At 48.2% G+C, this 27,523-nt stretch overlaps 1 protein-coding gene across 1 annotated transcript in view; it reads left to right on the top strand.

Annotated features, from left to right (window-relative positions):
• Positions 1 to 25,315, top strand: part of LOC144595446 (retinal guanylyl cyclase 2-like) — a 59,278-nt gene extending 33,963 nt beyond the window's left edge. Inside the window, exons 9-17 of the mRNA XM_078402951.1 lie at positions 261 to 417; positions 4,305 to 4,454; positions 5,974 to 6,122; positions 10,259 to 10,422; positions 15,820 to 16,012; positions 18,753 to 18,927; positions 19,933 to 20,031; positions 22,555 to 22,649; positions 25,226 to 25,315. Of these exons, the coding sequence (XP_078259077.1) occupies positions 261 to 417; positions 4,305 to 4,454; positions 5,974 to 6,122; positions 10,259 to 10,422; positions 15,820 to 16,012; positions 18,753 to 18,927; positions 19,933 to 20,031; positions 22,555 to 22,649; positions 25,226 to 25,315 (1,272 nt within the window). The remainder of the gene's footprint in view (positions 1 to 260; positions 418 to 4,304; positions 4,455 to 5,973; positions 6,123 to 10,258; positions 10,423 to 15,819; positions 16,013 to 18,752; positions 18,928 to 19,932; positions 20,032 to 22,554; positions 22,650 to 25,225) is intronic.
• The last annotated feature ends 2,208 nt before the right edge of the window (positions 25,316 to 27,523 follow it).

Genomic DNA, 27,523 nt, shown 5'->3' with positions numbered 1-27,523 from the left:
CCAATTCTCTGAATGCATTCAAGAGAGAGCTGGATAGAGCTCTTAAGGATAGCGGAGTCAGGGGGTATGGGGGAGAAGGCAGGAACGGGGTACTGATTGAGAATGATCAGCCGTGATCACATTGAATGGCGGTGCTGGCTCGAAGGGCCGAATGGCCTCCTCCTGCACCTATTGTCTATTGTCTATTGAGATGCAGTGAGGGGGGATTGTTTGACGTGCCACCCAGCATAAAGTTTCAATGTCACGGGTCTCTCCGCCAGGGAATGAAATACCTTCACCACCGAGACTTCCCGCACGGACGGCTGAAATCCCGGAACTGCGTGGTGGACGGGCGGTTCGTACTGAAGGTGGTGGACTACGGCTACATCGATCTAATGGATGCACAGAATGTCCCTCGTGAGGATCCAGCACCTGAAGGTACTGTGTACAACCGAGTGTACAGCATGAAGGCAGACACAAAATGCTGGAGTAAAACTCAGCGGGTCAGGCAGCATCTCGGGAGCGAAGGAATGGGTGACGTTTCGGGTCGAGACCCTTCTTCAGTCTGAAGAAGGGTCTCAACCCGAAATGTCACCCATCCCTTCTCTCCCGAAATGCTGCCGGACCCATAGAAACATAGAAACATAGAAAATAGATGCAGGAGGAGGCCTTTCGGCCCTTCGAGCCAGCACCGCCATTCACTGTGATCATGGCTGATCGTCCCCAATCAATACCCCGTGCCTGCCTTCTCCCCATATCCCTTGATTCCACTAGCCCCTAGAGCTCTATCTAACTCTCTTTTAAATCCATCCAGTGATTTGGCTTCCACTGCCCTCTGTGGCAGAGAATTCCACAAATTCACAACTCTCTGGGTGAAAAAGTTTTTTCGCACCTCAGTTTTAAATGGCCTCCCCTTTATTCTAAGACTGTGTGTCCCCTGGTTCTGGACTCGCCCAACATTGGGAACATTTTTCCTGCATCTAGCTTGTCCAGTCCTTTTATATGGAGGGCGTGCAGCGTAGGTTCACTAGGTTAATTCCCGGAATGGCGGGACTGTCGTATGTTGAAAGGCTGGAGCGATTGGGCTTGTATACACTGGAATTTAGAAGGATGAGGGGGGATCTTATTGAAACATATAAGATAATTAGGGGATTGGACACATTAGAGGCAGATAACATGTTCCCAATGTTGGGGGAGTCCAGAACAAGGGGCCACAGTTTAAGAATAAGGGGTAGGCCATTTAGAACGGAGATGAGGAAGAACTTTTTCAGTCAGAGGGTGGTGAAGGTGTGGAATTCTCTGCCTCAGAAGGCAGTGGAGGCCAGTTCGTTGGATGCTTTCAAGAGAGAGCTGGATAGAGCTCTTAAGGATAGCGGAGTGAGGGGGTATGGGGAGAAGGCAGGAACGGGGTACTGATTGAGAGTGATCAGCCATGATCGCATTGAATGGCGGTGCTGGCTCGAAGGGCTGAATGGCCTACTCCTGCACCTATTGTCTATTGTCTATTGTCTATTGTCTATTGACCTGCTGAGTTACTCCAGCATTTTGTGCCTACCTTCGATTTTTAACCAGCATTTACAGTTTTTTTTTTCCTACAAGCACTGCTTGTTCTAACTATTTACTTTAGTGTAGTTTAGAGATACAGCACGAAAACAGGCCCTTCCTCGCCAACCTGCGATCCCCGCACATTAACACTACCCTGCAAGCACATGAGGGACAGTTTTACACTTCTACCAAGCCAATTAGCCTACAAACCTGTGTGGCTTTGGAGTGTGAGAGGAAACCGGGGATCTCAGAGCTGAAGCTCGATCAGGCACTGGTCAGGCCGCATCTGGAGTACTGTGTGCAAATTTGGGCCCCATATCAGAGGAAGGATGTGCTGGCTCTGGAGAGGGTCCAGAGGAGGTTTACAAGAACGATCCCAGGAATGAGTGGGTCGGCATACGATGAGCGTTTGACAGCACTGGGCCTGTACTCACTGGAGTTGAGGGGGGACCTCATTGAAACTTACTGAATAATGAAAGGCATCGATAGAATGGATGTGGAGAGGATGTTTTCGCTGGTGGGAGAATCCAGGACCAGAGGTCACAGCCTCAGAATCAAAGGGCGCTCTTTCAGAAAGGAGGTGAGGAGGAACTTCTTCGGTCAGAGGTTGGTTAATCTGTGGAACCTTATTGCCACAGAGGGCTGTGGAGGCCAAGTCAGTGGATGTTTTTAAGGCAGAGGTGGACAAAATCTTGATTAGAACGGGTGTCAAGGGCTATGGGGAGAAGGCAGGAAAATGGGATTGGGAGGCAGAGATCAGCCATGGTTGAATGGCGAAGTGGACTCGATGGGCCGAATGGCCTAACTCTACTCCGATAACTCGTGAACTTGTGAAAACCCGTGCAGGTCACGGGGAGAACGTACAAACTCCGTACAGACAAGCACCCGTAGGTGGGATCGAACCCGTATCTCTGGAGCCATAAGGCAGTAGCTTAACCACTATGCCACCATGCCCTCAGTGGCACCTATTGATCTGTCATTGTACGGTTTGCAAAATCTCTATCAGTTTAGTTTAGTTTTTTATTTTGGGGGGCGTGGTGGTGCAGCAGTAGAGTTGTTGCCTTACAAACTATTCCCTTCATTCTGTATCTGTACATAATAGACAATAGACAATAGACAATAGACAATAGACAATAGACAATAGACAATAGACAATAAACAATAGACAATAGACAATAGGCAATAGACAATAGACAATAGACAATAGACAATAGACAATAGACAATAGACAATAAACAATAGACAATAGACAATAGACAATAGGCAATAGACAATAGACAATAGGTGCAGGAGGAGGCCATTCGGCCCTTCGAGCCAGCACCACCATTCAATGTGATCATGGCTGATCACTCTCAATCAGTACCCCGTTCCTGCCTTCTCCCCATACCCCCTGACTCCGCTATCCTTAAGAGCTCTATCTAGCTCTCTCTTGAATGCATTCAGAGAATTGGCCTCCACTGCCTTCTGAGGCAGAGAATTCCACAGATTCACAACTCTTTGACTTAAAAAGTTTTTCCTCATCTCAGTTCTAAATGGCCTACCCCTTATTCTTAAACTGTGGCCCCTTGTTCTGGACTCCCCCAACATTGGGAACATGTTTCCTGCCTCTAACGTGTCCAACCCCGTAATAATCTTATACGTTTCGATAAGATCTCCTCTCATCCTTCTAAATTCCAGTTAGAACTCCACCGTGTAGGCCCGGACAGTTAAGGTCGGGACGCCCGGGCGCCATCTAATGGAAGTTGCATTGCAACCTACCTCCCGGCCCGGGCGACCGCCATTGGTGGAGCGGGAGCATGTGGCTGCTGGCTGGGTGAGAAATTACACCCTGGACTGCTTGATGGTAACCATGTAGAGAGTCCTTCCGCTCACTGGATAGCGTGCACCAAAAATAAAGCTGTTCACTTTACCTCGGTACACGTGACAATAAACTAAAATAAACTGAAGAAGGGTCCCGACCCAAATCGTCACCCATTCTTTTGCCCAGCGATTCTGCCTGACCCGCTGAGTTGCTCCAGCACTTTGTGTGTACTTTCATTCCAGACCATACTAAGTCAGGTAAAAATGTTGACCGGTGTGGGCAAGTTGGGCCACAGAGCCGGTTTCCACACTGTATCACTCAATGACTCTATGACTTTGTGTAGCTGGTCACTAGGGTTGCCAACTGTCCCGTATTAGCCGGGACATCCCGTATGTTGGGCTAAATTGGTTTGTCCCGTATGGGACCGCTCTTGTCCCGTATTAGGCCCGGGGAGCGTTGCAGGCCCGGACACTGTAGGTCCAGACACTGTAGACCTGGACTCTGTAGGCCCGGACGCTGTAGGCACGGGCGCTATAGGCCCGGACGTTGTAGGCCCGGACGCTGTAGGCCCGGACAGTGTAGGCCCGGTCAGTGTAGGCCCGGACAGTGTAGGTCCGGACAGTGTAGGTCGGGACGCCCGGGCGCCGCCTAATGGAAGTTGCATAGCAACCCACCTCCCGGCCTGGGCGACCGCCATTGGTGGAGCGGGAGCACGTGGCCGCTGGCTGGGTGAGGTGACGTGGTGCGTGGGGCGGTGACGTCACCTTTTGTCCCTTATTTGGGAGTGAGGAGGTTGCCAACCCTAAGTACATGGACAGGACAGGTTTGGAGGGATACGGACCAGACGCGGGCAGGTGGGGACTAGTGTAACCGGGACATGTTGGCCGGTGTGGGAAAGTTAGGCCTAAGGGGCCTGTTTCCACACTGAATCACTCTACGACTCTAAAAAAACCAATCTATCCCTTTCTTTTATCTTCAGAGTTGTTTTGGACTGCTCCTGAGTTTCTGAGGGACCCTGAGCTGGCGAGGAAGGCGACAATCAAAGGAGATACGTACAGCTTTGCAATCATCCTGCAGGAGGTCGTGGTACGGGGGTCACCGTACTGCATGCTGGGTCTTAGCCCCGAAGGTGGGTGGCGTCCAGCCTTCCTCCACGATCATAACGTCATAAGGAATAGCAGAATTAGGCCATTCGGCCCATCAAGTCTACTCCGCCATTCAATCATGGCTGATCTATCTCCCCCTCCTAACCCCATTCATATTTCATATTTCAGATACAGCGCGGAAACAGGCCTTTTCGGCCCACCAAGTCCGCGTCGCCCAGCGATCCCCGCACATTAACACTATCCTACACACACTAGGGACAATTTTTACATTTACCCAGTCAATTAACCTACATACATGTACGTCTTTGGAGTGTGGGAGGAAACCGAAGATCTCGGAGAAAACCCACGCAGGTCACGGGGAGAACGTTCAAACTCCTTACAGTACAGCACCCGTAGTCAGGATCGAACCTGAGTCTCCGGCGCTGCATTTGCTGTAAGGCAGCAACTCTACCGCTGCGCCACCGTGCCGCCCTCCCCATAACCTCTGACACCCGCACTGATCAAGAATCTATCTATCTCTGCCTTAAAAATATAATATCCACTGACTTGGCCTCCACGGCCTTCTGTGGCAAAGAATTCCACAGATTCACCACCCTCTGACTAAAGAAATTCCTCCTCGTCTCCTTCCTAAAAGAACGTCCTTTAATTCTGAGGCTGTGATCTCTAGTCCTAGACTCTCCCACAAGTGGAAACATCCTCTCCACATCCACTCTATCCAAGCCTTTCACTATTCACTATGGCCTGCCCCTTATTCTATTTCAATGAGGTCCCCCCCCTCTTTCTTCTAAACTCCAGTGAGTACAGGCCCAGCACCGACAAACGCTCATCATATGTTAACCCACTCATTCTTGGGATCATTCTTGTAAACCTCCTCTGGACCCTCTCCAGAGCCAGCACATCCTTCCTCAGATACACTTGTATACACTGGAATTTAGAAGGATGAGAGGAGATCTTATCGAAACGTATAAGATTATTAAGAGATTGGACACAATAGAGGCAGGAAACATGTTCCCAATGTTGGGGGAGTCCAGAACAAGGGGCCACAGTTTAAGAATAAGGGGTAGGCCATTTAGAACTGAGATGAGGAAAAACTTTTTCAGTCAGAGAGTTGTGAATCTGCAATTCTCTGCCTCAGAAGGCAGTGGAGGCCAATTCTCTGAATGCTTTCACGAGAGAGCTAGATAGCGGAGTCAGGGGGTATGGGGAGAAGGCAGGAACGGGGTACTGATTGAGAATGATCAGCCATGATCACATTGAATGGCGGTGCTGGCTCGAAGGGCCGAAAGGCCTCCTCCTGCACCTATTGTCTATTGACTCCGCTATCATTAAGAGCTCTATCTAGCTCTCTCTTGAATGCATTCAGAGAATTGGCCTCCACAGCCTCAGAGTAAAATGCAAAAAATTGTCCCTAGTGGGTATAGGATAGAGTTAATGTGCGGGGATCGCTGGTCGGTGTGGACCCGGTGGGCCAAGAGTGCCTGTTTCCGCTCTGTATCTCTAAACTCTCTGGCTGAAGAAATGTACTTCTCATTTTCTCTTCAGAGATAATAAAGAAAGTGAAGAAGCCGCCCCCGATGTGTCGGCCCACCGTCTCGCCAGACCAGGCCCCGCTGGAGTGCATCCAACTCATGAAGCAATGCTGGAGCGAGCTGCCGGACCGGAGACCCACCTTCAACGAGATCTTCGATCGAGTGAGTAGACGGGGGCGGCACAGTGGCGCAGCGGCAGAGTTGCTGCCTCACCAGCCTCAGAGACCTGACCACAGGTGCTGTCTGATGCTGAGGTCCCTAGTTTCTCGCAGGCCCCTGTGTTTTATTGCAACAACAGTGAGCGATTTTACATTTTTTAGATTTAGATTTAGAGATACAGCGCGGAAACAGGCCCTTCGGCCCACCAGGTCCATGCCGCCCAGCGATCCCCGCACATTAACACTATCCCACATACACTAGGGACAATTTTTACATTCGCCCAGTCAATTAACCTACGTACCTGTACGTCTTTGGAGTGTGGGAGGAAACCGAAGATCTCGGAGAAAACCCACGCAGGTCACGGGGAGAACGTACAAACTCCGTGCAGACAGCGCCCGTAGTCAGGATCGAACCTGAATCTCCGGCGCTGCATTCGCTGTAAGGCAGCAACTCTACCGCTGCGCCACTGTGTCGCCCTACACATTCCTTGTGGGGTGGCGCAGCAGTAGAGTTGCTGCCTCGTTGCGCCAGAGACCGAGGTTTGATCCTGACTACGGGCGCTGTCTGTACGGAGTTTGTACGTTCTCCCCGTGATCGCCTGGGTTTTCTCCGGGTGCTTCGGTTTCTTCCCGCGCTCCAAAGACGTGCAGGTCCTTCTGCAGTTGTACCGGGCCCTAGCGAGACCACACCTGGAGTACTGTGTGCAGTTTTGGTCTCCAAATTTGAGGAAGGACATTCTTGCTGTTGAGGCAGTGCAGCGTATGTTCACGAGGTTAATTCCTGGGATGTCGGGACTGTCATTTGTTGAAAGAATGGAACGACTGTGCTTGTATATACTGGAATTTAGAAGGATGAGAAGGGATCTTATTGAAACATATAAGATTATTATGGGATTGGACACGCTAGAGGCAGGAAACATGTTCCCAATGTTGGGGGACTCCAGAAAAAGGGGCCAAAGTTTAAGAATAAGGGGTAGGTCATTCAGAACAGAGATGAGGAAGAACGTTTTCACCCAGCGAGTTGTGAAGCTGTGGAATTCTCTGCCTCAGAATTTAGTGGAGGCCAATTCTCTGGATGCTTTCGAGAGAGAGTTAGATAGAACTCATAAATATACGGAGTCAGGGGGTATGGGGAGAAGGCAGGAACGGGGTACTGATTGTGGATGATCAGCCATGATCACATTGAATGGCGGTGCTGGCTCGAAGGACCGAATGGCCTCCTCCTGCACCTATTGTCTATTGTCTATTGTTTATTGTCTATTATTCTCTATTATTTGTAGGTTAATTGTCTTCTGTAATTTTTAAATTGTCCCTCATGTGCAGGACATTAGACAATAGACAATAGGTGCAGGAGGAGGCCATTCGGCCCTTCGAGCCAGCACCGCCATTCAATGTGATCATGGCTGATCATCCACAATCAGTACCCCATTCAGTGCTGGACAGTGCTAGTGTACGGGTGATTGCTATTCAGCGCGGAATCTGCGCTGGTGGGCTGAAGGGCCTGTCTTCACACTGTACTAAAGTCTAAAGTAAAAGGAATCAGGGACTTGAATCTTTTAGAAATGAGGAGTTGAACTGATTTGAAAGATACGGCATGGAAAGAGGCCCTTCGGCCCACTGAGTCCATGCTAGGGTTGCCAACTTCCTCACTCCCAAATACGGGACAAGGCGATGTCACTCCCCCCGCGCCCCACGTGATCTCACCCGGCCAGCGTCCACGTGCTCCCGCTCCACCAATGGCGGCCGCCCGAGCTGGGCGAGGTCACGTGGGGCGCGGGGCGGCGACGTCACCCTTTAACCCTTTTATTTGGGAGTGAGGAACTTGGCAACCCTGCTAATACGGGACAAGGGCGGTCCCGTACGGGACAAACCAATTTAGCCCAAAATACGGGATGTCCCGGCTAATACGGGACGGTTGGCAACCCTATCCCACTTTCGCATCTACTCCCTGCACACCAGGGGGGGGCAATTTACAGAGGGGCCGATTAACCTACAACCCCGCGCGTCTCTGGGAGGTGGGAGGAAACCAGAGCGCCCAGAGGAAACCCACGCGGTCACAGGGAGAACGTACAAACCTCACACACAGACAGCACACGGGAGGTCAGGATCAAACCTGGGCCTTGAGTGCCGTGGGGCAGTGGCTCTACCAGCTGCGTCACTCATTGGCTCAGGTAACATCTGCAGAAGGGAAGTTTTAAAATAAAATTTACAAAGTAAGTTCTTCATGGGGTGAGCGTTGGGTGCCTTGGAACACACGGCTCGGGGGAGTTGTGGCAGGAGATACGATAGTAATATTTAAGCCATAACATGGTTAAATATTATTAACCATAATAATGGTATGGGGACGTATAAATGAACAGTCACGGAATTAAGAGACTTAGGCCAAGCACAGACAAACACGCGGTTTAAGTTGGCGCCGTGGTTAGCATTGGCAAAATGGGCCGAAGAGCCTGTTCCTGTCCTGTACTGACACATGTCCTATGTAACTACAGGGACAATTAAATAGATTTCAAGAGATTTCAAGATTTCAAGATCAATCTATTGTCACGTGTACCAATTAAGGTCCAGTGAAATTTGAGTTACCATACAGCCATACTAAGTCAAAAGCAACAAGGCACACAGCCACATAAAATAAAACTTAACATGAACATCCACCACAGCGGATTCCACATTCCTCACTGTGATGGAAGGTAATAAAGTTCAATCAGCTTCCTCTTTGTTCACCCGCAGTCGGGGCTGTTGAACCGTCCACAGTCGCCGCTGCCGACTGTCCGAGGCCCTCGCGTCGGGGCGATCGAAACTCCCCGCGTCGGGGCGGATTGAAACTCTCCCCGCGGCACGGAGCTCCCGAGTCGGCCTCTTCTCACCAGAGACCACGGGCTTCACGGTGTTATAGTCCACAGGCCCCGCGGAATTAGCGTAGATGGGTACACAAGGAACCGCAGATCACTGGTCGGCACAGACTCGGTGGGACCAAGGGCCCGATCCCTAGAGTCTAAACTCTAAACCTTGGGATGTCTTGAGGTTGTGCCGGTCGCTATAGGAATGCAAGTTCTTTCCATTGCATCTTGGAGGAGGGGAGAAGCTAGGACAGTTCAATTCAGTTCAGTTTAGTTTATTTTATATAGACAATAGACAATAGACAATAGGTGCAGGAGTAGGCCATTCGGCCCTTCGAGCCAGCACCGCCATTCAATGTGATCATGGCTGATCATTCTCAATCAGTACCCCGTTCCTGCCTTCTCCCCATACCCCCTGACTCCGCTATCCTTAAGAGCTCTATCCAGCTCTCTCTTGAATGCATTCAGAGAATTGGCCTCCACTGCCTTCTGAGGCAGAGAATTCCACAGATTCACAACTCTCTGACTGAAAACGTTTTTCCTCATCTCAGTTCTAAATGGCCTGCCCCTTATTCTTAAACTGTGGCCCCTGGTTCTGGATTCCCATTGCATCTCGGAGGAGGGGAGAAGCTAGGACAGTTCAGTTCAGTTCAGTTTAGTTTATTTTCACGTTGCAGTGAAAAGCTTTTGTTGCCTTTTAACCGAAGGTCAGCGGAAAGACAATACATAATTACAATCCACTGTGTACAGATACATGACCAAGGGAATAACGTGAATAACGTGAATTAGTGCAAGATAAAGTCCGATCAAATATAGTCCCAGGGTCTCCGTTGAGGCAGATGGTGGATCAGTATGTATAAAATTATAAAAGGACTGGACAAGCTAGATGCAGGAAAAATGTTCCCAATGTTGGGCGAGTCCAGAACCAGGGGCTACACAGCCTAAGAATAAAGGGGAGGCCATTTAAAACTGAGGTGAGAAAAAAACTTTTTCACCCAGAGGGTTGTGAATTTGTGGAATTCTCTGCCATAGAGGGCAGTGGAGGCCGATTCACTGGATGAATTTAAAAGAGAGTTAGATAGAGCTCTAGGGGCTAGCGGAATTCAAGCGGAATATGGGGAGAAGGCAGGCACGGGTTACTGATTGTGGACCATCAGTCACGATCCCGATGAATGGCGGTGCTGGCTCGAAGGGCTGAATGGCCTCCTCCTGCACCTATTTTCGATGTTTTCTCGCACTGCTCTCTCGTTGTTGGCATTGGGAGGGGGGTGCTAATGCATTCACCACTGTTTCGCCCCAGTTCAAATTCATAAACAAAGGGAAGAAGACGAACATCATTGACTCCATGCTGCGGATGCTGGAGCAGTATTCCAGTAACCTGGAAGACTTGATCCGGGAGAGGACGGAGGAGCTGGAAGTGGAGAAACAGAAGACGGAGAAGCTGCTATCCCAGATGCTGCCACCGTGAGTAAACACCATTGACGTAGGACATCGTGCTGGCTCGAAGGGCCGAATGGCCTACACCTGCAACTACTTTTCTATTGTTTCCATGTTTCTTACCCTTCCATATCTCTGTGTCTCCCTCTCCCCTGACTCTCAGTCTGAAGAAGGGTCTCGACCCCAAAACGTCACCCATTCCTTCTCTCCACAGAGGCAGCCTGTCCCTTACGAGTTACTCCAGCATTTTGTGCCTTTCTTCGGTGTCGACCAGCATCCTTCCTGCACAACTCTCTGTGTGCCGGTCACAGAGGTGGATCTGTGATCACGCACTACAATCGCTCCACTCTTTTCAATCTCATTGACTTAGAACATCGTGGAGATGAGTCGGGCTAGTATCTCACACAGAGAGACTGGTGGGACCCTGGGAGATATTGCTGGAGGTGGTGGGCTTAATGCAAGTCCACGCCGACCAGCGATCCCCGCACCTGAACCCCACCCTACACACACCGGGGACAATTTACATTTATACCAAGCCAAGTAGAGCAGTTACCAAGCCGTTAGAGGCAGGAAACATGTTCCCAATGTTGGGGGAGTCCAGAACAAGGGGCCACAGTTTAAGAATAAGGGGTAGGCCATTTAGATCTGAGATGAGGGAAACCTTTTCCGGTCAGAGAGTTGTGAATCTGTGGAATTCTCTGCCTCAGAAGGCAGTGGAGGCCAATTCTCTGAATGCATTCAAGAGAGAGCTAGATAGAGCTCTTAAGGATAGCGGAGTCAGGGGGTATGGGGAGAAGGCAGGAACGGGGTACTGATTGAGAATGATCAGCCATGATCACATTAAATGGCGGTGCTGGCTCGAAGGGCCAAATGGCCTCTTCCTGCACCTACTGTCTATTGTCTGTTAACCTACAAACCTGTACGTCTTTGGAATGTGGGAGGGAACCAATCTCGGAGAAAACCCACGCAGGTCACGGGGAGAGCGTGCAAACTCCGTACAGACAGCACCCGTAGTCAGGATGGAACCCCGGTCTCCGGCGCTGCATTCGCTGTAAGGCAGCAACTCTACCGCTGCGCCACCGTGCCACACTACTCCAGCTTTATGTGTCCATCTTTGGCAGATACAATAGCAGTGTTTACAATTACAGTTTATTGTCACGTGTACAGAGGTACAGTGACAAGCTTTTGTTGCGTGCTAACCAGCCAGCGGAAAGACAATACATGATTACAATCGAGCCATTTACAGAGTATAGATACATGATAAGGGAATAATGGTGAATAACAGTTAATAAAGCCAGTAAAGACCGATCAAGGATAGTCCGAGGGTCACCAATGAGGTAGATAGTAGTTCAGCACTGCTCTCTGGTTGTGGTAGGATGGTTCAGTTGCCTGATAACAGCCGGGGAGAAACTGCCCCTGAATCTGGAGGTGTGCGTGTTCACACTGCCAGGGTCATGCTTTTATGAGGCTATTTAGGTGAGGTTTCACGTTTTTATGCAACGTCACTTATTCCTTATGAGGGTTGTGGCTTTAATGTACCAGCAGATGGAATCGGTTTAACTAGCTCCACTCCAAAGACGTACAGGTTTGTAGGCTTGGTTTAAATGTAAAGTGTCGCTAGTGCGTGTAGGGTAGTGTTAGAAACATAGAAACATAGAAACATAGAAAATAGGTGCAGGAGCAGGCCATTCGGCCCTTCGAGCCTGCACTGCCATTCAATATTATCATGGCTGATCATCCAACTCAGTATCCTGTACCTGCCTTCTCTCCATACCCTCTGATCCCTTTAGCCACAAGGGTCACATCTAACTCCCTCTTAAATATAGCCAATGAACTGGCCTCAATTACCTTCTGTGGCAGAGAATTCCACAGATTCACCACTCTCTGTGTGAAGAAAAACTTTCTCATCTCGGTCCTAAAAGACTTCCCCCTTATCCTTAAACTGTGACCCTTTGTTCTGGACTTCCCCAACATCGGGAACAATCTTCCTGCATCTAGCCTGTCCAACCCCTTAAGAATTTTGTAAGTTTCTATAAGATCCCCCCTCAATCTTCTAAATTCCAGTGAGTATCGCTGGTAGTGTGCGGGGATCGCTGGTCGGAGTGGACTCAATAGACAATAGACAATAGACAATAGGTGCAGGAGTAGGCCATTCAGCCCTTCAAGCCAGCACCGCCATTCAATGCGATCATGGCTGATCACTATCAATCAGTACCCCGTTCCTGCCTTCTCCCCATACCCCCTCACTCCGCTATCCTTAAGAGCTCTATCCAGCTCTCTCTTGAAAGCATCCAACGAACTGGCCTCCACTGCCTTCTGAGGCAGAGAATTCCACACCTTCACCACCCTCTGACTGAAAAAGTTCTTCCTCATCTCCGTTCTAAATGGCCTACCCCTTATTCTCAAACTGTGGCCCCTTGTTCTGGACTCCCCCAACATTGGGAACATGTTATCTGCCTCTAATGTGTCCAATCCCCTAATTATCTTATATGTTTCAATAAGATCCCCCCTCATCCTTCTAAATTCCAGTGTATACAAGCCCAATCGCTCCAGCCTTTCAACATACGACAGTCCCGCCATTCCGGGAATTAATCTAGTGAACCTACGCTGCACGCCCTCCATAGCAAGAATATCCTTCCTCAAATCTGGAGACCAAAACTGCACACAGTACTCCAGGTGCGGTCTCACCAGGGCCCGGTACAACTGTAGAAGGACCTCTTTGCTCCTATACTCAACACCTCTTGTTACGAAGGCCAACATTCCATTGGCTTTCTTCACTGCCTGCTGAACCTGCATGCTTCCTTTCATTGACTGATGCACTAGGACACCCAGATCTCGTTGAACTCCCCCTCCTCCTAACTTGACACCATTCAGATAATAATCTGCCTTTCTATTCTTACTTCCAAAGTGAATAACCTCACACTTATCTACATTAAACTGCATCTGCCATGTATCCGCCCACTCACACAACCTGTCCAGGTCACCCTGCAGCCTTATTGCATCTTCCTCACAATTCACACTACCCCCCAACTTAGTATCATCTGCAAATTTGCTAATGGTACTTTTAATCCCTTCGTCTAAGTCATTAATGTATATCGTAAATAGCTGGGGTCCCAGCACCGAACCTTGCGGTACCCCACTGGTCACTGCCTGCCATTCCGAAAGGGACCCATTTATCCCCACTCTTTGCTTTCTGTCTGTCAACCAATTTTCTATCCATGTCAGTACCCTACCCCCAATACTCGGTGGGCTGAAGGGCCTGTTTCCGCGCTGTATCTCCAAACTAAACTAAACTGGGCGTCATGTGTAAGAAGTAGCTAAGGATGCTGGTTTACACCTAAAGGTAGACACAAAATGCCGGAGTAACTCAGCGGGTCAGGCAGCATCTCTGGAGAACGGGAATGGGTGACGTTTTGGGTTGGAGACTTGGGTCTGAAGAAGAGTTTTGACCCAAAACGTCACCTACTTCTTCTCTCCAGAGATGCTGCCTCGAGACCCACTGAGTTTTGTGTGGAACTAGGAGAGACATTGTGGGCCTGTTCCGTTCTATGTTCTAACATAGAACATAGAACATAGAACGTTGAACAGTGCATCACAAGAATATCTAGGAAAGAAAACTGCAGATGCTGGTTCAAATCGAAGGTAGACACAAAATGCTGGAGTAACTCAACGAGTCAGGCAGCATCTCTGGAGAGAAGGAATGTGTGATGTTTCGGGTCGAGACCCTTCTTCAGACTGATGTCAGGGGAGGGAGCGGGACAAAGATCGGATATAGTAGGAGACAGGAAAACTAGTGGGAGAACTGGGAAGGGGGAGGGGAAGGGAGGGACAGAGGAACTATCTAAAGTTGGAGAAGTCGATGTTCATACCACTGGGCTGCAAACTGCCCAGGCGAAATATGAGGTGCTGTTCCTCCAATTTGCGCTGGGCCTCACTCTGACAATGGAGGAGGCCCAGGACAGAAAGGTCGGATTGGGAATGGGAAGGGGAGTTGAAGTGCTGAGCAACCGGGAGATCAATGCCTGTGCTGAGCATGACAATAGGCAATAGACAATAAACAATAGACAATAGACAATAGACAATAGGTGCAGGAGGAGGCCATTCGGCCCTTCGAGCCAGCACCGCCATTCAATGTGATCATGGCTGATCATTCTCAATCAGTACCCCGTTCCTGCCTTCTCCCCATACCCCCTGACTCCGCTATCCTTAAGAGCCCTATCTAGCTCTCTCTTGAATGCATTCAGAGAATTGGCCTCCACTGCCTTCTGAGGCAGAGAATTCCACAGATTTACAACTCTCTGACTGAAAAGGTTTTTCCTCATCTCCGTTCGAAATGTCCTACCCCTTATTCTTAAACTATGGTTTAGGGGATACGGCATGGAAACACGTCCTTCGGCCCACCTGAGTCTGCACCGACCGTACATGACTCCTTACCCTAGTTCTATCCTACACACGAGAGACAATTTTGCAGAGACCAATTGACCGATTAATCGACAAACCTGCACGTCTTTGGAAAGTGGGAGGAAACCGGAGCACTCAGGGAAAGCACATGCGGTCACATAGAAACATAGAAACATGGAAAATAGGTGCAGGAGTAGGCTATTCGGCCCTTCGAGCCTGCACCGCCATTCAATATGATCATGGCTGATCATCCAACTCAATATCCCGTACCTGCCTTCTCTCCATACACCCTGATCCCTTTAGCCACAAGGGCCACATCTAACTCCCTCTTAAATATAGCCAATGAACTGGCCTCAACTACCTTCTGTGGCAGAGAATTCCACAGATTCACCACTCTCTGTGTGAAAAAAAACTTTCTCATCTCGGTCCTAAAAGACTTCCCCCTTATCCTTAAACTGTGACCCCTTGTTCTGGACTTCCCCAACATCGGGAACAATCTTCCTGCATCTAGCCTGTCCAACCCCTTAAGAATTTTGTAAGTTTCTATAAGATCCCCCCTCAATCTTCTAAATCCCAGCGGGTGCAAGCCGAGTCTATCCAGTCTTTGCGGACATGCGGAGAACGTGCAAACTCCACACAGGCAGCAATCCGCAGTCAGGATCGAACCCGGGTCTCTGGCGCTGTCAGGCAGCAACTCTGCTGCTGGGCCCTCTGTGCCGCCTCTAACTTGGCATCAAGTTCGGCACAGACATTGTGGGCCAAAGGGCCTATTCCTGTGCTGTCTTGTGACAACGAACGATGCTGAACACAAGAACATGGGTTAAGCAGGGGGAGGTGAAGGCAGGAGAATGGGGTTGAGACGGGAAGGTAGATCAGCCATGATTGAATGGCGGAGTAGACTTGATGGGCCGAATGGCCTAATGCTGTTCCTATAACCTCTGAACGTATGGGCATCTATGGAGATAATTCACTTTCAGATCTTGCTTTTTTTTTTAAATTGCACCCTCTTGTGTTTCTCCTCAGGTCCGTAGCAGAAGTCTTGAAAACAGGCGGCAATGTGGAGCCGGAGTATTTCGATGAGGTGACCATCTACTTCAGTGACATTGTGGGTTTCACCACGATATCAGCCATGAGCGAGCCCATCGAGGTGATCGACCTCTTGAACAGCCTCTACACTTTGTTCGACGCTGTTTTAGGCCATCACGATGTTTACAAGGTGAGGCTTTGCAGGGAGCACCGACTTCATCGGACTTTGCTGGACTTTATCATCCCCTTCAGCCTGTATCTGTACACTGTGGACGACTTGATTGTAACCATGTATAGTCTTTCTGCCGACTGGATGGTACACGGTAAAAAAACTTTTCACTGTACCTCGGTTCATGTGACAATAAACTAAACTAAACTAAACTAAATCAAACTCAACTAAACGCAACTAAACGCAACTAAACTCAACTTATACTCAACTTATACTCGAATTATACTCAACTTACACTCAACTTACAATAGACAATAGACAATAGGTGCAGGAGGAGGCCATTCAGCCCTTCGAGCCAGCACCGCCATTCAATGCGATCATGGCTGATCATTCTCAATCAGTACCCCGTTCCTGCCTTCTCCCCATACCCCCTCACTCCGCTATCCTTAAGAGCTCTATCCAGCTCTCTCTTGAAAGCATCCAACGAACTGGCCTCCACTGCCTTCTGAGGCAGAGAATTCCACACCTTCACCACTCTCTGACTGAAAAAGTTCTTCCTCATCTTACACTCAACTTACACTCAACTCACACTCAACTCACACAACTCACACTCAACTCACACTCAACTCACACTCAACTTATACTCAACTCACACTCAACTTATACTCAACTCACACTCAACTTATACTCATCTTATACTCAACTTATACTCAACTTATACTCAACTAAACTAAACTAAATCAAACTCAACTATACGCAACTGAACAGAACTTATACTCAACTAAACTAAATTAAACTAAATTAAACTAAACTAGCATATCCTCTCTTCCGAGGAGCATTAGAAAGAACTTGCATTCCTATAGCGCCTGGCACAACCTCAAGACATCCCAAAGTTTAGACTTTAGACTTTCAAGATACAGGGCGCAAGCAGGCCCTTCGTCCCGCCGAGTCCGCGCCGATCGGCGATCCTCGAACATTGACACTATCCTACGCACACTAGGGACAATTCACAATTCATACCGAAGCCAATTAACCTACAAACCTGTACGTCTTTGGAGTGTGAGAGGACACTTGGAGAACCCTGGGGAAACCCACGCAGTCACAGAGAGAACGTGCAAACTCCGTACAGACAGCACCCGCGGTCAGGATCGAACCCGAGTCTCTGGCGCTGTGAGGCAGCAACTCTACCGCTGCGCCACCGTGCCGCTTGAGCTCTTCACAACTATTGAGTGCCTTGAAAGTACAGTCAGAGCATCATGCAGTGTGGTAACAAGCCCTTGGTCTCTCTGACCATCAAGCACTCGTCTAGCGGCTCAGGTTCAGCTAGCAGAGCTACTGACCCACATGCCAAAGACCCGGGATCGATCTGGACCTTTGATGCCTTCACTAAACTAAACTAAACTAAATTAAACTAGCCTAAACTAAACTAAACTAAACTAAACTAAACTAAACTAAACTAAACTAAACTAAACTAAACTAAACTAAACTAAACCAAACTAAACTAAACTAAACTAAACTAAACTAAACTAAACTAAACTAAACTAAACTAAACTAAACTAAACTAAACTAAATTAAACTAGCCTAAACTAAACTAAACTAAACTAAACTAAACTAAACTAAACTAAACTAAACTAAACTAAACTAAATTAAACTAGACTAGACTAAACTAAACTAAACTAAACTAAACTAAACTAAATTAAACTAAACTAAACTAAACTAAACACAACGCTCACCTAAACTAAATTAACCTAAACTAAACTAACCTAAACTAACATAAACTAAACTAAACTAAACTAAATTAAACTAAACTAAACTAAACTAAACTAAACTAAACTAAACTCAACACTCAACTAAACTAAACTAAACTAAACTAAACTAAACTAAACTAAACTAAACTAAACTAAACTAAACTAAACTAAATTAAACTAAACTAAACTAAACACTCACCTAAAATAAACTAAATTAAACTAAACTAAACTAAACTAAACTAAACTAAACAAAACTCAACACTCCACTAAACTAAACTAAATTAAAATAAACTCAACTAAACTAATCTAAACTCAACGCTCACCTAAATTAAACTAAACTAAACTAAATTAAACTAAACTCAATACTCACCTAAACTAAACTAAACTAAACTCAACACTCAACTAAACTAAACTAAATTAAACTAAACTAAACTAAACTAAACTAAACTCAAAACACACCTAAAGTAAACTAAATTAAACTAAACTAACCTAAACTAAACTCAACACTCACCTAAACTAAACTAAACTAACCTAAACTCAACTAAACTCAACACTTACCTAAACTAAACTAAATTAAACTAAGCTAAATTAAACGAAACTAAACTCAACACTTACCTAAACTAAACTAAACTAAACTAAACTCAACTCAACTCAACTCAACTCAACTCAACTCAACTCAACTCAACTCAACTCAACTCAACTCAACTCAACTCAACTCAACTCACCTAAACTAAACTAAACTAACCTAAGCTAAACTAAACTCAACACTCACCTAAACTAAACTAAATTAAACTAAGCTAAACCAAATTAAATCAAACTCAACTTCAACAAAACTAAAGTCTGAAGAAGGGTCTTGACCCAAAACGTCACCCATTCCTTCTCTCCAGAGATGCTGCCTGACCCGCTGAGTTACTCCAGCATTTTGTGTCGATCTTTAACTCGGCTAAGCCGTGCGGAAGGACCAGTTGTGCCCATCTTGCGGACGTATCAATTGCTTCCGTTTGATCCTTCAGGTTGAAACCATCGGCGATGCTTACATGGTGGCGTCTGGGCTGCCGAAGAGGAATGGCAACAAGCATGCGGCAGAGATCGCCAACATGTCCCTGGATCTCCTCAGCTCCGTGGGCTCCTTCAGAATGAGGCACATGCCTGAGGTCCCCGTTAAGATACGAATTGGGATACATTCAGGTGAGACCCCCTCCCCACCCCACCCCAGGCCCGTACCTCAGGTAAATGTTCCGTGTTGAGGGAGGGAGAGAGGGAGTGGGAGGGGTGGGAGGGGGAGGAGGGAGGGAGGGGGGGGAGGGAGGGAGGAGGATAGGGGGGTTTGAGGGGGATAGAGTGGGGGGGAGGGGAAGGGGAGAGGGGTGAAGAGAGGGTGCAGCACCAATGCAGGAGAGGTTTGGGCCCAATGGGTCCACCTGGTCTAGTTGTGTACAGAAGTCATATACAGTGGCACTCATGTGTGGTGTGATCTGCCTTTGATAGTACCCAAAGCAAAGTTTCTCACTGTAACTCTGTACAATGGTTCACTGGTTCTTTATTGTCACATGTACTGAGGTACAGTGAAATTCTTCTTTGCATACATTTCACTTTAGTTTAGTTTAGTTTAGAGATACAGTGCTGAAACAGGCCCTTCGGCCCACCGAGTCCGCGCCGACCAGCGATCCCCTACATCGTGCACTGATGCTATCCTACAAACTAGGGACAATTTACAATCTTTCCCAAAGTGCTGGAGACCCGGGTTCGATCCCGACTACGGGCGCTGTCTGTACGGAGTTTGTACGTTCTCCCCCTGACCTGCGTGGGTTTTCTCCGGGATCTCCGGTTTCCTCCCAAACTCCAAAGACGTGCAGGTTTGTAGGTTAATTGGCTTCGGTTTAAAAAAAAAAAGTAAATTGTCCTTCGTGTGTGTATGTGTAGGATAGTGCTAGTGTGTGGGGATCGCTGGTCGGCACGGTCCCCAATGGGCCGAAGGGCCTTGATCCGCGCTGCATCTCTAATCTAAACGATACTAAAACTAAAGAGAGACACAAAAAACCTAGAGTGACTCAACAGCATCTCTGGAGAGAAGGAATGGGTGACGTTTTCGGGTCGAGGCTTTTCTTGAGAGTCAAACTTCAAAATGGAGGCTGAATTGTGCGGGGGCTGTGATGGACGTTTACATCCCCTTGTCCTTCCCCCCTCCCCTAGGGCCATGCGTGGCTGGCGTAGTGGGTCTGACGATGCCGCGGTACTGCCTCTTCGGGGACACGGTTAACACCGCTTCACGGATGGAATCCACCAGTTTGCGTGAGTATCATCGGATCATAAGATCATAAAGTGACCGGAGCAGAATTAGGCCATTCGACCCATCAAGTATGGGCTGTCACTGTGGCGCAGCGGCAGAGTTACCGCCTTGCAGCGCCGGAGACATGGGTTCCATCCTGACTACGGGCGCTCTCTGTACGGAGTTTGTATGTTCTCCCCATGACCTGCGTACCGCATTCAAGAGAGAGCTAGATAGAGCTCTTAAGGATAGCGGCAACTCTACTGCTGCGCCACCGTATTTTTCCCAGAGTGAGGGAATCAAGTAGAGGGTCTAGAGGTCATAGGTTTAAGGTGGAGAGCTAGATAGAGCTCTTAAGGATAGCGGAGTCAGGGGGTATGGGGAGAAGGCAGGAACGGGGTACTGATTGAGAATGATCAGCCATGATCACATTGAATGGCGGTGCTGGCTCGAGGGGCCGAATGGCCTCCTCCCGCACCTATTGTCTATTGTCTATTGTGTGGGTTTTCCCCGAGATCTTCGGTTTCCTCCCACACTCCAAAGACATGCAGGTTTGTAGGTTAATTGGCTTGGCACATGTAAAAATTGTCTCTCGTGTGTGTAGAATAGTGTTAATATGGGGGGGATCACAAGTCGGCGCGGACCCGGTGGGCCGAAAGGCCTTGATCCGCGCTGTATCTCTAATCTGTCTCGGGGAAAAACTGCAGATGCTGGTTTAAATCGAAGGTAGATACAAAATGCTGGAGTAACTCAACAGGTCAGGCAGCATCTCGGGAGAGAAGGAATGGGTGACGTTTCGGGTCGAAACACTTCTTCAGACTGATCTAATCTCTAGTCTAATGTAATCTGATAATCTAAAAGGTCTAATCTGCCATTCAATCATGGCTGATCTATCTCTCATCAGAACTGAGATATAATTACGATGATTCACATCATAGGGTGACTGTATGCTGCATCTACCACTGTGATCATCTGGAAATGGTCAATCAAAGAACAGAGGAAAACAGAAAGCACAGTTACCTTCAGAAAGCCAACATTTCCGTCACCTACAATGGGACCCCACCACTGGCCATATCTTCCCATCCCCTCCCCTCTCTGCGTTCCGCAGAGACCGTTCCCTCCGTAACTGCCTGGTCCACTCGTCCCTTCCCACCCAAACCACCCCATCCCCGGGCACTTTCCCCAGCAACCGCACGAGATGCAACACCAGTCCCTTTACCTCCCCCCTCAACTCCATCCAAGGACCCAAACAGTCTTTCCAGGTGAGACAGAGGTTCACCTGCACTTCCTCCAACCTCATCTATTGCATCCGCTGCTCCAGATGTCAACTTCTTTACATCGGCGAAACCAAACGCAGGCTCGGTGATCGCTTCGCTCAACACCTGCGCTCAGTCCGCCTTAACCAATCTGATCTCCCGGTGGCTGAGCACTTCAACTCCCCCTCCCATTCCCAGTCTGACCTTTCTGTCATGGGCCTCCTCCAGTGCCATAGTGAGGCCCACCGCAAATTGGAGGAACAGCACCTCATATTTCGCCTGGGCAGCTTGCAGCCCAGTGGTATGAACATTGACTTCTCCAACTTTAGATAGTTCCTCTGTCCCTCTCTTCCCCTCCCCCTTCCCAAATCTCCCACTGTCTTCCTGTCTCCACCTATATCCTTCCTTTGTCCCGCCCCACTGACATCAGTCTGAAGAAGGGTCTCAACCCGAAACGTCATCCATTCCTTCTCTCTTGAGACGCTGCCTGACCTGCTGAGTTACTCCAGCATTTTGTGAATAGTTACTTTCTTCAGGTTTAGGGCTACGTTTATTGTCGCCAAGATACAATGCAAAGATTTGTTCTGCATGCTATCGAAACAGATCAGATAGACTAAACATGAATAGAATCTCAATCAGTACCCCGTTCCTGCCTTCTCCCCATACCCCCTGACTCCACTATCCTTAAGAGCTCTATCCAGCTCTCTCTTGAATGCATTCAGAGAATTGGCCTCCACTGCCTTCTGAGGCAGAGAATTCCACAGATTCACAACTCTCTCAGTCCTGAGCAACCATCTACCTCATCGGACTATCTTGATTTACACTTTACCTTGCATAAAACATTATTCCCTTTATCCTGCATCTGTACACTGTAGGCAGTTCGATTGTCGACTGTGGAATTCTCTGCCACAGAGTGGAATTCTCTGCCACAGAGGGCAGTGGAAGCCAAATCACTGGATGGATTTAAGAGGGAGTTAGATAGAGCTCTAGGGGCTAGCGGAACCGAGGGGTATGGGGAGAAGGCAGGCACGGGGTATTGATTGGGGACGATCAGCCATGATCACAATGAATGGCGGTGCTGGCTCGAAGGGCCGATTGGCCTCCCCATGCACCTATTTACTATGTTCTATGTTCACCCGTGGACGGGATGGAACCGGGGGTCTCTGCCACCGCAAGGCAACGACTCTACTGCTGTGCCACCTTGCTGCATGTGTGTGTGTTGTTGTTGTTTTTGCCATTTGCTCTTTCACAGCGTCCACCACCAACACTGCGCTGTTTCTGTTTTTACAGCTTATCGAATCCATGTCAACCAGAGCACTGTGAAAATCCTCCGCAGTTTGAACGAGGGATATAAGATACAGGTCCGCGGGAAAACAGAGTTAAAGGTGAGGAAGGGAACGCTGAGGCTGTACGAGGCCGCTGGTCAGGCCGCATTTGGAGTGCAATGAGCAATTCTGGGCCTCATATCTGAGGAGGGATGTGCTGGCTCTGGAAATGGGGGGGGGGGGGGGGTTCCAGATGACATTCGACCTTTCGAGCCAGCACCGCCATTCAATGTGATCATGGCTGATCATTCTCAATCAGTACCCCGTTCCTGCCTTCTCCCCGACAATGATCCCAGGAATGAGTGGGTTGGCATACAATGAGCGTTTGTCGGCACTGGGCCTGTACTCGCTGGAGTTTGTAGACAATAGACAATAGACAATAGGTGCAGGAGGAGGCCATTCGGCCTTTCGAGCCTGCACCGCCATTCAATGTGATCATGGCTGATCATTCTCGATCAGTACCCCGTTCCTGCCTTCTCCCCATACCCCCTGACTCCGCTATCCTTAAGAGCTCTATCTAGCTCTCTCTTGAATGCATTCAGAGAATTGGCCTCCACTGCCTTCTGAGGCAGGGAATTCCACAGATTCACAAATCTCTGACTGAAAAAGTTTTTCCTCATCTCAGTTCTAAATGGTCTAAACCCTTATTCTTAATCTGTGGCCCCTTGTTCTGGACTCCCCCAACATTGGGAACATGTTTCCTGCCTCTAACGTGTCCAACCCCTTAATAATCTTATACGCTTCGATAAGATCCCCTCTCATCCTTCTAAGTTTAGAAAGACGAGGGGGGACCTGGTTGAAACTTACTGAACAGTGAAAAAGACTTGTCACGTTCCCAAAAGGTTAATTTGCAAGTCGAATCGGTACTCAGGAAAGCAAACGCAATTGTTTCAAGAGGACTAGAAAACAAAATCGAGGGATGTAATGTTAAAGGCTCTACAAGGCGCTGGTCAGGCCACATTTGGAATATTGTGAACAGTTTTGGGCCCCGTATCTGAGGAAGGATGTGCTGGCTCTGGAGAGGGTCCAGAGAAGGTTTAGAAGAATGATCCCAGGAATGAGTAGGTGAACCTACGGTGAGCGTTTGACTGCACTGTGCCTGTGCTCGCTGGGGTTTAGAAGGATGAAGGATGGTTCCACTAGTGGGAGAGTCTAGGACTAGAGGTCACAGCCTCAGAGTAGAAGGACGTACCTTCAGAAAGGGGATGAGGGGGAATTTCTTTCATCAGGGGGTGGTGAATCTGTGGAATTCATTGCCACAGAAGGCTGTGGAGGTCAAGTCAGTGGATATTTTTAAGGTGGAGATTGATAGATTCTTGATTAGTACGGCTGTCAAGGGTTATGGGTAGAAGGCAGGAGAATGGGGTTGAGAGGGAAAGTTAGATCAGCCATGATTGAATGGCGGAGTAGACATGATGGGCCAAATGTAGAAAATAGGTGCAGGAGGAGGCCATTCGGCCCTTCGAGCCAGCACCGCCATTCATTGTGATCATGGCTGATCATCCACAATCAGTAACCCGTGCCTGCCTTCTCCCCATATCCCTTGATTCCGCTAGCCCCTAGAGCTCTATCTAAATCTCTTTTAAATTCATCCAGTGAATTGGCCTCCAGTGCCCTCTGTGGCAGAGAATTCCACAAATCCACAACTCTCTGGGTGAAAAAAGTTTTTTTTCTCACCTCAGTTTTAAATGACCTCCCCTTTATTCGTAGACTGTGTGGCCCCTGGTTCTGGACTCCCCAAACATTGGGAACATGTTTCCTGCGTCTTGCTTGTCCAGTCCTTTTATAATTTTAAATGTCTCTATAAGATGCCCTCTCATCCTTCTAAACTCCAATGTATACAGGCCCGGTTGGCGTGGACTTGGTGGGGCAAAGGGCCTGTTTCCATGCGGTATCTCTGAACTCTAAGCCGATGATAATCAAGGCTGCTCTGTTATTGATAGTGTTTGCACTTTATTGTGGCTGGTCTACTCCAGGCACTTTATCACATTCCAGGAGTAGGGATCACTCACAATGTCTTAGAGTCTTGCAGCGTGGAAACAGGCCCTTCGGTCCAACTTCCCCACACTGGCCAAGATGTCCCATCTACACTAGTCCCACCTACCTGCATTTGGCCAATATCGCTGAGGAAGGCTATTCTTGCTATGGAGGGCGTACAGCGTAGGTTCACTAGGTTAATTCCCGGAATGGCGGGACTGTCATATGTTGAAAGACTGGAGCGACTGGGCTTGTATACACTGGAATTTAGAAGGATGAGAGGAGATCTTATCGAAACGTATAAGATTATTAAGGGGTTGGACACGTTAGAGGCAGGAAACATGTTCCCAATGTTGGGGGAGTCCAGAACAAGGGGCCACAGTTTAAGAATAAGGGGTCGGCCTTTTAGAACTGAGATGAGGAAAAACTTTTTCAGTCAGAGAGTTGTGAATCTGTGGAATTCTCTGCCTCAGAAGGCAGTGGAGGCCAATTCTCTGAATGCATTCAAGAGAGAGCTAGATAGAGCTCTTAAGGATAGAACGCAGGTGGGTGGGACTAGTGTAGCTGGGACATTGTTGGCCGGCGTGGACGAGTTGGGCCGAAGGGCCTGTTTCCACACTGTATCACTCCACCACGACTCTATTTGCTTCATATTTCAGGGCAAAGGCATTGAAGAGACATATTGGCTTGTGGGGAAAAACGACTTTACCGATCCGTTACCCGAGCCTCCAGCGATCAAACCAGGGTAAGCACGTCCCGTCAAAGTGAAAAATATGGACTCAGCGTGTACAGAGCGACGCTTAAAATGTGACATCTCGTGTGCACTGACTCAATGCGGTCTGCTTAGATTTGAGCGTGTTATATAAGCCGTTAGTTTATTAGGGATTGGACAGGCTAGATGCCGGGGAAAAAAGTTTCCCCATGTTGGGGGATTCCAGAACCAGGGGGATCACACAGTTTAAGAATAAGGTGGAGGCCATTTAGGACTGAGATAAGGAAAAACTTTTTCAGCCAGAGAGTTGTGAATCTGTGGAATTCTCTGCCACAGAGCGCAATGGAGGCCAAATCACTGGATAAATTTAAGAGAGAGTTAGATAGAGCTCTGGGGGGCTAGTGGAATCAAGGGATATGGGGAGAAGGCAGGAACGGGTTACTGATTGTGGATGATCAGCAATGATCACAATGAATGGCGGTGCTGGCTCGAAGGGCTGAATGGCCTCCTCCTGCACCTATTTTCTATGTTTCTATGATATGGGGAGAAAGCAAGAATGGGGTCCTGATTTTGGATGATCAGCCATGATCATATTGAATGGCGGTGCTGGCTCGAAGGGCCAAACGGCCTACTCCTGCACCTATTTTCTATGTTTCTAGTTTAGTTTATTGTCACGAGTACCGAGGTACAGTGAAAAGCCTTTGTTGCGTGCTAACCAGTCAGCGGAAAGACAATACACGATTACAATCGAGCCTTCTGCAGAGTACAGATTCATGATAAGGGAATAACGTTTGTGCAAGGTTCATAGTTAAAGTAAGAAATGTTGTTGCAGGAGTAGAGATCTAAGAGTGTGGAGCGATTGTAAATACGTGATTGTAGATCTGCTTCTGTGGCTGGCAGGCAAATGGTCACCTGGGTTAGGCACCAACTTGGAGGCATCTTGAGCGTGTAAACTAGGCTTTAGTACTAATTAAACCATTTTTAAAGAATGCACAAATCAAGCACGCGTAGTCATGAGATGCCCGTACTTAGGTACAAGTGACAATAACGAACTATTGAAAGTCAATAACCAGGTAAGAGTGTCATTGGTTGCAGGCAGATTTTTAAGGCATTCTTGTTCAGTACGGGTGTCAGAGGTTATGGGGAGAAGGCAGGAGAACGGGGTTAGGAGGGAGAGGTTGTTCAGCCATGATTTAATGGCGGAGTAGACGTGATGGGCCGAATGGCCTATTTCTCATAAGGTCATAACGAATAGGAGTAGAATCAGGCCATTCGGCCCATCAAGTCTACTCTGCCATTCAAACATGGTTGATCAATCTCTCCCTCCTAACCCCATTCTCCTGCTTTCCCCCTCAGACCTCTGACACTCGTATATTCGAGAATTCCACAGATTTTACAACTCTCTGACTGAAAAAGTTTTTCCTCATCTCCGTTCTAAATGGCCTACCCCTTATTCTTAAACTGTGGCCCCTGGTTCTGGACTCCCCCAACATTGGGAACATGTTTCCTGCCTCTAACGTGTCCAACCCCTTAATAATCTTATATGTTTCGATAAGATCCCCTTTCATCCTTCTAAATTCCAGTGTATACAAGCCTAGTCACTCCAGTCTTTCAACATATGACAGTCCCGCCATTCCGGGAATTAACCTAGTAAACCTACACTGCACGCCCTCAACAGCAAGAATATCCTTCCTCAAATTTGGAGACCAAAACTGCACACAGTACTCCAGGTGCGGTCTCACTAGGGCCCTGTACAACTGCAGAAGGACCTCTTTGCTCCTATACTCAACTCCTCTTGTTATGAAGGCCAACATTCCATTGGCTTTCTTCCCTGCCTGCTGGTCCTATCACTTATGAACTTATGAACGCATGATCTTGTGATTGACAATAGACAATAGACAATAGGTGCAGGAGGAGGCCATTCGGCCCTTCGAGCCAGCACCGCCATTCAATGTGATCATGGCCGATGATTGAGCAAAGCAGTCTTGGAGGTGACCCATATCTCGTAGCGTTATTCACTGTTGGTTTAACGCCACGCCACTCCGTGAGTGAGGGTCATTCTGCCGTTTAGGAGTCACGCCGTCTGTCTAAATATCTTCCACAGAGCTGAAAGTCATGGGTTGAACCTGGAGGAGCTTGCAGAATGCAGAAAGTCAAAAGCAGCCCAGACCCCCGAGGTGACGGTGTAAGACGGAGGTAGTGTGACGATGGTACTTGTGTGCTGTGGTGCCCTTTGAGTTCTCTG

Source organism: Rhinoraja longicauda, chromosome 7, assembly GCF_053455715.1.
Source record: "Rhinoraja longicauda isolate Sanriku21f chromosome 7, sRhiLon1.1, whole genome shotgun sequence".
Taxonomy (NCBI): domain Eukaryota; kingdom Metazoa; phylum Chordata; class Chondrichthyes; order Rajiformes; family Arhynchobatidae; genus Rhinoraja; species Rhinoraja longicauda.
Note: the sequence above shows the minus strand (reverse complement) of the source record. Positions and strands in the feature narration are given on the sequence as shown.